The 9,276-nt window shown below is 39.4% G+C and overlaps 1 protein-coding gene across 1 annotated transcript in view; it reads left to right on the top strand.

Moving 5' to 3' along the window:
- Positions 1–1,056: 1,056 nt before the first annotated feature.
- Positions 1,057–9,276, top strand: part of BOLL (boule homolog, RNA binding protein) — a 57,944-nt gene continuing 49,724 nt past the window's right edge. The window contains exons 1-4 of the mRNA XM_053596469.1: positions 1,057–1,148; positions 4,442–4,463; positions 5,355–5,498; positions 8,269–8,360. Coding sequence (XP_053452444.1) covers positions 1,057–1,148; positions 4,442–4,463; positions 5,355–5,498; positions 8,269–8,360 — 350 coding nt within the window. The remainder of the gene's footprint in view (positions 1,149–4,441; positions 4,464–5,354; positions 5,499–8,268; positions 8,361–9,276) is intronic.

The following is a 9,276-nucleotide window of genomic DNA, read 5'->3' as shown; positions in this document are numbered from 1 at the left end:
CGCCCGAGGCGACGCCGCCTGCCCCTCCCCGGCCTCCATCCTCCGCGGGTGGCAGGTTCAGGCCCCGGGTCCGAGCCCGCGCCTCTGCAGCTGCCACAGCCGCCGTCGCCACCAGGGGGAGAGAATCCCAGTCGTGAAAGGTGGTGTTACTTCCTTGGTGTGAGGGTGCTTTCAAACTTTAGGTTTCTGCTCCTTTCCCCACGTTTTCGAAGAGCGGAGAGGAAGATGGAAACCGAGTGCGGGGCGGTGAGTATGGCGATTCAAGGACCTGAGACCCGGGGTCACGGGGAAAAGGAGCAACGTGGATGAGACGGCTAGAAGGGCGGCGTGTAGGGGTCAAATGCTCGCTATTTTGTCGGGTAGAAACGAGGCCAGGGTACTCCGTCGAGTGTGGCAAAGGGCCGCCGGCCTGCACACACGTCTGGTGGAGCCATGGGGTCGGGAAAGTGTGGCCACTGCCTGTACTGAAAGGAAACGGGGCAGAGGGACCCCAGAAAGGGCTGGGAGGTTTTGGGTGCGGCGGGTGGATGCGGCTGTGCACCTGGCGGGGTCCCGGCAAATAAACCGCTTTCCCGCCGAAACTAGGTTCAGCCGCGCCTTTGACGCTCACTCTTGCCGAACTCAGCCCAGCTACCCAGGGCGAGCGTTGCCAGGTGGACAATGCCTCCTCCTCCCAACTAGTCACAGGCGACCAGAAGGTTTGAGAGCCCAGTGAGGCCGGGTCAGACCCGGATACTCGCTCATGGCTGGGAGCTAACAGGGCAGGGCCCAAGGAGAAGACCGGGTGGGGGGCGGGGAGAGGAACAGGCCTCTGGGGCAGCGGCAACGTGCCGCCGCGCCCGCCCCTCGCCCCGCCATCAGCCAATCAGCGCGCGCCACGCGAGAGCTGCGAGGCCCCCTGCGCTTGAGGCTGACGGCACGGTCGGTGCCGTTGAGGGTTCCCGCCACAGCTGCTGGCGGGTTTGCGGGGCAAAATTTCTCGCTGGCTAGCTTTCTTTTCCCTCCCGCACTTTGGTGGGGAGGGGGTAGATCCCCGTGTCAGTGCCCAAGTTCACGATGACCAGAGAGAACCCGAGGAAGTTGTCGCCGCAGCCATTTCCCCAAACATCTCAACTAGCTGGCCTCGGAGGGGAAGGAGCGCCGAGGCGGTAACTGCGACGGTTAGCTCGCACTCTTGCTGTTGTCTCCGTTTGCGAAGTAGATGGTAGATTTCAAGGTTAATTCTCAAGGGGAGGTGGCAGTGAGGACGTATTACTTTGGTGGAGAATTTTAATAAACTCTTTAGTGCTGGAAGTTTTATCAATCGGAGTTCCCTTATTTCTAACTCATTATCAGCCCCTGTCTAGGTGTTTCCATACACTTGTAAAATTATTGCCAGCGGAATTTGAGACTTTGTTGTTTAACTCAATGCATCGCTAACCATCTGTAAGGAGTTTAGATTTTGCTTCTACTAGAGCCTTGTTATTGCTAGCATTAAAATATTTTCTAGGCCATTATTCATACTGTATTCTTCACCTGTCAGCCTGTTTGGTATATCTATCGTAAGCAGGTCTATCCTGAAAAAATGACATATTTATTCATTCAACAAACATTCCTTGAGCACCTGCTATGTACTGTCACTCCCTTAGATGCTGGTGTGAAAAAAAGGCAAAACTCCTGCCCTCATGCATTACCTTATAGTGGAAAGAGATAGGTATATAATAAGTAAATTATATAGTATGTTAGAAAGTAGTAAGTGGTAAGGAGAAAAATAAAGCAGTTTGAACCCACAGTAGAGTAGTAGCCTTAGAGACAAGCGAAAGTGAATTGAGCATAAGAAGTTGATAATTCTCTTTTCTCAGAGAATATTCTTAAGTTTCTCAAGAGAGAAAGAAAGATGAGAAATAAAGCACTGTTCACTTTCATTCATTTCATGCCTCTCTTAATGAAAAAGAATGGAGTTTGTCTTTTACTTAAACTTGAGAACAAATGAATTCATCTACTGAACTCTTGCTTTTAAGAAGATAATTTTGTGAAGACTGCTTTTTTATGTATTTGGAAAATAGGTATTTTGTATATCCTATAAACCAGAGAGTAGAGAGACAAGATTATATCTACTAGAGCTGATACATTATCTGTAGCAATACAAATTCACAGTTGAAAAATGCTAAGCATCCCAGAATCATCCATTCTGAGCATTATAGCCTACGGAGTAAAGTGACTGAAGTTATAAATAAACTCCAAGTGCCCAGGGAGGAAGCTGTAAGATTGTATTCCCTTTTTTTTTTTTTTTTTTTAAGAGGCAAAGTCTGGCTTTGTTGCCCAGGCTGGAGAGAAGTGGTAGCTCATAGCTTACTTCATCCTATAACTCCTGGACTCAAGGAGTCCCTCCACCTCAGCCTCCCCAGTCACTAGGATTACAGATATGAGCCACCTCACCCAGTTTGTTTAATTGGAAACTACCGAATAGTAATCACTAAATGTGATGATCTTTCTGTGATTTAAAAAGAAGCATTTGTGAACTCCCCCATTAGGAAGTATATTTTTCCCACCTTATAGTTTAGATTGGGAAGAGAGCCCATAAAGTCTAGCTTGTAGATCACTTGATGCTACTGGCCTAGTCATTTCTTTGTACATCATGCAGAGGTTAATTTAGGGATCATGGTTTTATTTACCAATGAAGTGGAACCGCAGAACAATATGAAACAAAAGAATAATTCTTTTACTTAAGTTGGAAATTCGTTTTCATGTGTTTTTTTCTTAGAGAGTTTGAATTATGAACTTCAAGCTTTTTGATGCACTAACTTAGTATGTTAGACTGTCTGAGAAGTCTGTTTAGTGTTTACAGAGGAAAGTAATGAGTAAGTTCTGAGACTGATTTCTCTTTAAAACTCTATTCTCTTTTTTTTTTGTCATTTTAATTTTATTTTTGATTAAAAAATAATTGTATATGGGGCGGCACCTGTGGCTCAGTGAGTTAGGGCGCCGGCCCCATATGCCGAGGGTGGTGGGTTCAAACCCAGCCCCGGCCAAACTGCAACAAAAAAATAGCCGGGCGTTGTGGCGGGCGCCTGTAGTCCCAGCTGCTTGGGAGGCTGAGGCAGGAGAATCGCGGAAGCCCAAGAGCTAGAGGTTGCTGTGAGCCGTGTGACGCCACGGCACTCTACCCGAGGGCGGTACAGTGAGACTCTGTCTCTACAAAAAAAATAAAAAATAAAAATAATTGTATATTTACATTGTTGGGGTTTTTCAAAATTTAAAAAAAAGCCCTCTGGGGTGGCGCCTGTGGCTCAGTCCGTAGGGTGCCGGCCCCATATACCGAGGGTGGTGGGTTCAAACCCGCCCCGGCCGAACTGCAACCAAAAAATAGCCGGGCGTTGTGGCGGGCGCCTGTAGTCCCAGTTACTCGGGAGGCTGAGGCAAGAGAATCGCTTAAGCCCAGGAGTTGGAGGTTGCTGTGAGCTGGGTGAGGCCACGGCACTCTACCAAGGGCCATAAAGTGAGACTCTGTCTCTACAAAAAAAAAAAAAAAAAAAGCCCCTCTGATGTATATTTTCTAAAGAACTAGGATATTCTGAAACATTTATAGTATTTTTACATAGTTGAATAAAACAGATAAACACTATTAGCATCTGAAGACATATGTTTGGAAAAGTCAAGAAAACTCTATTCTCAATTCTTGTTTTTTTCCAAGACCCTTCTTGCCATTGTATAAAGGATTATACGTGTTTATAAATTAATGTTTATTAAAATGTATTAAAATTTCAATTTAGGTCCTCTGACTTAGAATTGTGAACATATGTGTATGTACTGAGCTAAATTCTTTTGTATAAAAATGTATACCTATAGGTTGGGTGCAGTGGCTCATGCCTATAATCGTAGCATTTTAGGAGGCTGAGGCAGGAGGTTCCCTTGAGTCCAGGAGTGAGAGCAGTCTAAGCAAGAGCAAGACCCTGTCTCTACAAAAAATAGAAAAAAAATGGCCAGGAGTGATGGCATATACCAGTAGTTACAGCTACTTGGGAAGCTGGAGCAGGAGGATCACTTGAGCCCAGGAATTTGACGTTTCAGTGAGATATGATGATGCCACTGCATTCTAGCCAGGGTAACAGAGTGAGACCTTGTCTTAAAAACTCATAATTTTTTTTACAAAATCAATCTAGCCGAGCATGATGGCTCACACCTATAATACTAGCATTTAGGAGGCCAAGGTGGGAGGATTGTTTGAAGACAGGAGTTTGAGATCAGCCTGATCAAGAGTGAGACCCCTTATCTACTAAAAATAGAAAGCCTAGCTAGGCATGGTTGTGTGCTCCCACTCAGAAGACTTTGGCAGAAGAATCACTTGAGCCCAAGAGTTTGAGGTTGCAGTGAGCTATGATGATGTCACTGTGCTCTAGCTGGGAAAACAAAACAAAACCAATCTTCACATTGACAAGTACTCTTAAAATTTGACTTTCAGGCTGAAAATGGTGAACATGAATGTCAGAGTTATTAACTTTTCAATGCTCTTTAGCCAGAATCCATCATGTACATGTCTTATTTAGTAAAATTGGGTCTGTTGACTTACTGAAACAAGGAAGAATATACACCATGGATGTCTCAGTCAGAGGGTGTTAGAACTTACTACAAGATTTAGGCTTGTGTTAAGTGATTGTTACAGAGGTTTAAGGAAGGAGAGTTATACTGTGGAAAATATGTTGTCAGAAAGTAGTAGTAATTCTGTGATTGAATGTGTTAATTCTGTCTAAAAGGAAAAATGGATTAAGGTTAAAGTTGTAATGAATAAAGGAGGAGTAGTCACTCATATCACCCAGCATAAAGGGATGTGTGGTCATTCTTTTGTTTAGGCAATGCTTTTTGCTTTTGTCAGTGTTCAGACATGATTATGGAGTGGTCTTGTTTTTACCTTGATGCATCAGTCACGAAGTGACCTTATTTGATGTTGGTGTTCTGTTAATAGGAGAACACCACAGCCTAGCTGTGAGTGCCAGGACAACTCTTAATGACACCAGGGCCTGGTTAATTGTGCCAGACCAGATCCCAGCCGCCCAGAGTGGCTTTTTTCTTTCTTAAACATCTTTATGAGCTTAATAGTCCTCCTTAATAATTAAGTAATATATTTAATAATAATGTATTTAAATAATATATTTAATATTTAAGATCACCTTTAAAGTGGAGTAGATTGTTTCCTATATATTTTGTTGCCCAACAAAGACATTAGCTTTAATTATAATCTTTACAAAATTAGAGTAAAAGTAAAGTCAAAAATATACACTTTGCCTAAATGACTCGTCTTTTTGAAAAATACATATTTTCAGCCTTCATTGAAACTTATACTCAGTATTAAAGTTTAAAAGAATTTTATTTTACAGCAAACATCAAATCAGACGCAAACAGATTCCTTATCTCCATCCCCTAATCCTGTGTCACCTGTGCCTTTGAATAACCCAACAAGTGCCCCAAGATATGGAACAGTGATCCCTAATCGCATCTTTGTAGGAGGAATTGACTTTAAGGTATCTATTTTTATACATGCAACATAGTGTATTTTTTGCAAAAGTTTTTATTTCTCTGAAATTGCAATATAAAATAATGACATTTGAGTAATGATTAATCACTTTCAAATTGTCTAATATAAAGAATCTTTTCAACAATTACGTAATCAAAATAGACTATATGCAATTGTCCAATTCAAATGCGAGGAAATTGAGGTTCATTGATTTGCTCCTACCTACTCTGTGCCAGCAAGAGACTAGAGTCCTTGTTTTCTGATTCATTGCTCCATATTCTTCATGTCACCATACCAAACTAAATATATTTCCTTGCCAAACACTCAAAAGCCCAAGTAATGGGTGATTATAATTTTCAAAAGAAGACTCAATTTTAAGTAAGCCTTAGATATATAAAATCCTATTTCATTATCCCAACTTTTAGCTCAGTTTCCTAGAACAACCTCCTAGACTTCTATCTTCTGCAAATTACTTTCTGTGATAGAATTTAGAATTTGATCCCTCAAAAAAGGACTGTCACTATCAGAAAAAAGCATCTTAGCAGTAATATATGTACATGTAAGTCACGTAATCAACCATTTCACTCTTTCAAAGAAGCATAATTTATGAAATGATTTGCAGTACCCCCAAGTGGAAGGCAGTACTAAACACACAAGAAAGGTAAGCATAGACATTTTAAGTGGAATACCCTTACTTCCAAATGGATATATAGAAGGATTTCCAAGCTTCCATATTACATATTAGAACTTATAAGGAGAGTTATTTTTTAACCAAAAAAGCTCTCCTATGCAAGTGGTGTGTGATTTAACGTTTATAACTCAGTATTTCTATATAAGCAATCTGTCACAATTTGGTGGAATTTTTTCCTGCAGAAGAAAAATTTTACATTTAGTATATTTGCAAAAATAATGAATCTTAAGTAAGTATATGATTGTTTCACTAAACATAAAGAAAAATTATTTATTATAAAATGTTTATTTTTGAAAAGATTTTCTGTATCTATGAAAAACAGTAATGGTGGATCAGAAATATTCAATTTGGGTATTCTTATTCAGAATTCATTTATATTACAGTAGCTTAGCATATTTTTAAAATAAATCATTAGTAAATATATTTGTATGTCCAGATTATTCTAAGTTACTAACGCCCATCTGTTACAGTATGAACTCTTAGAGGCCATCCTTGGAATATGGCCATAGGTTTAAGGAACTGGTGGGGGTTCCCTTCCTTATACCTTCTTAAAACCATAGTTAAATGCTAGCAAGGAAATAGTTTACTGTAGTAGCAAATAGTCTCATGCTATTTTAATCTCTTATTTTTAGAAACCTACAAATTATCGTATTAATATTTATTAATATCTTGACTCTCTCCTTTTCAACAAAGAAGTGGAGTTGCAAAATTGAGCTAGTGATTCTTCTACTAGAAGATAGTTTGAATTAATTTGTTTTCAAATCTCCAATCACCATCCCTATTCTGGCATTGATTCCATTTTCTATTAACTGAAATAAAAGGCAGTTATTATTAGACTAAATCAGCATTTGCCATTATTCAGTTTAACAGGCTTTATGTTACAAGCTAAAAGCCAATAGTGTATGGAATTAGCAGTTGAACTCAAAATGCTTACCTATGCAAAAGGCATGTCTTTTTTCCCCACATGTATAAAGAAACTTTGGGGGAGGGGGCAGGCGTGGTGGCTCACACCTGTAATTCTAGCACTCTGGGAGGCGGAGGCAGGTGGATTACTTGAGCTCAAGAGTTCCAAAACAGCCTGAGCAAGAGTGAGACCCCATCTCTAAAAATAGTTGAGTGTTGTGGCAGGCATCTATACTCCCAGTTACTCGGGAGGCTGAGGCAAGAGGATCACTGGAGCCCAAAAGTAAGATTGCCATGAGCTATGACGTCTCGTTACTCTACCCAGAGCAACAGAATAAGTGAGACTCAAAGAAAAATTTTTTTTCTTAGGGTCATTTAAAGTTACTCATTGAGGCAAACAATTACAGCTAAACCAGAAAATGCATTCGTAGTGAATTTAGTGTATTTCAGGAAAAGATGATATGAGCCTATTAATCAGACTATTTCATTTGAAACCAGATATGCCAAAACCATCTTTGTAGACATCTTGTACATTTTCAGTCTAATTGTGATTCCAATATTTATTTTGAATGTCATCATAATGTCCAAATTTAGCTGAAATGTACATTGAATACAGATAAAATATCTAATAACTTAAAATCTTACAATCACTCTATTGTTACCAAAAGTTGAATTCAACACTTTTGGAAATATGTCACTTTCCTAAGACCTGACTCTTCCTGAAGACTACGGTGATTAAAATAGTGACTGGTGTAGGCCAACATGACATAGAGTCACTGCCATGACTGTCAGCGTCTCATATTACTATGAGAACCAATAGTAATATGGCTTTACTATAGGAATAGCATGCCTAATCCAAATTGGTGTTTTAAAACTTGCCAACTAGAAAACAAAAATCAGTTAAAGATTGCTTTAAATATTGAGCTTTCTTTGTAGTTTTAAAATAATTCAGCTTAAAAATGTTTGACTAGTATTTAATAGTTTAACAATATAGCTACTGTGTATATAGCAAGGTATTTATATTGATGTTAAAAACCTAGTGGTTTCATACACTGTTTTGATGACAGGAGGTATTCTTCATCCATATTAACATCTGCCTTTTTCTGTCTCCAAAACAAGCATAAGAATGATTCATATTTTATCAATTAAAAATGTTTTTAATGTTTTCTTTTTATGTCATTAGACAAATGAAAATGATTTAAGAAAATTCTTTTCCCAGTATGGGTCTGTAAAAGAAGTGAAGATCGTAAATGACAGAGCTGGAGTGTCTAAAGGGTTAGTATTACTATAGGTAATATATAGAATTAACAACTGTATTTTTATTGGATTACTGGGTTTTATATGCTAATTTACTTTGGTTCCATTTTTTTCAACAGAGAATATCATGCCGTTTTCTTTTATCCCCATCTTTTAGGTTCCTATTTCTTTTATACATGCATATATGTGTATTTTGGAGAGAGGGCACTATAATATTCCTTAATTTGTTGTGAAATTATTCTTTAGGTTGATGTTAGGCAGATGTTAGTAAGCAAATGTACATTATCTGAGGAACCAGAAGCTAAAGGATTTGGATGCTTTTGCAATAGTATTCCTACTTTAGACTATAGACAGCTTTATTTACAAATAACTGACCCAAGAAATGTCTCTAGGTTATATCTTAGAGGCCTAATTAGGAAACTAATATGAGAAACAGAACTCTAATGAGACTGATTTTTTTTCTGAGACATTGTCTCACTCTGTTGCCCCAGCTAGAGTACAGTGGCATCATCATAGCTCACTACAACCTCAAACTCCTGGGCTCAAGAGCTCTTCCTGCCTTACCTCCCAAGTTGCTTGGACTACAAGGGCTACCACACCAGGCTAATTTTTTCTATTTGTATTAAATATGAGGTCTCACTCTTCTCAGACTGGTCTCATATTCCTGACATCAAATAATCCTTCCACATCAGCCTCCCAGAGCACTAAGATTATAGGCATATGCCACACACCTTGCAGAGAATTACTCTTTATTGCCACATCAATAAGAATGAAATCTGAGAAGAAAGCAGTGGACTGTGGCTTGAAACATGTACAGCTGTTTGAGTAGATTGCCATGTATATAAAAGTCAAATTTTAGCACTATGTAAAAGGCAGTTTATAGAGTGTGCTCATTTAAGAAGTTTGACTGCAAAGTTAAAATAGATAAGGCAGT

The sequence above is a fragment of the Nycticebus coucang genome, chromosome 7 (genome assembly GCF_027406575.1).
Source record: "Nycticebus coucang isolate mNycCou1 chromosome 7, mNycCou1.pri, whole genome shotgun sequence".
NCBI classification, from domain to species: Eukaryota; Metazoa; Chordata; class Mammalia; order Primates; family Lorisidae; genus Nycticebus; species Nycticebus coucang.
The sequence above is the reverse complement of the archived record's forward strand: the minus strand, read 5'-3'. Positions and strand labels throughout refer to the sequence as shown.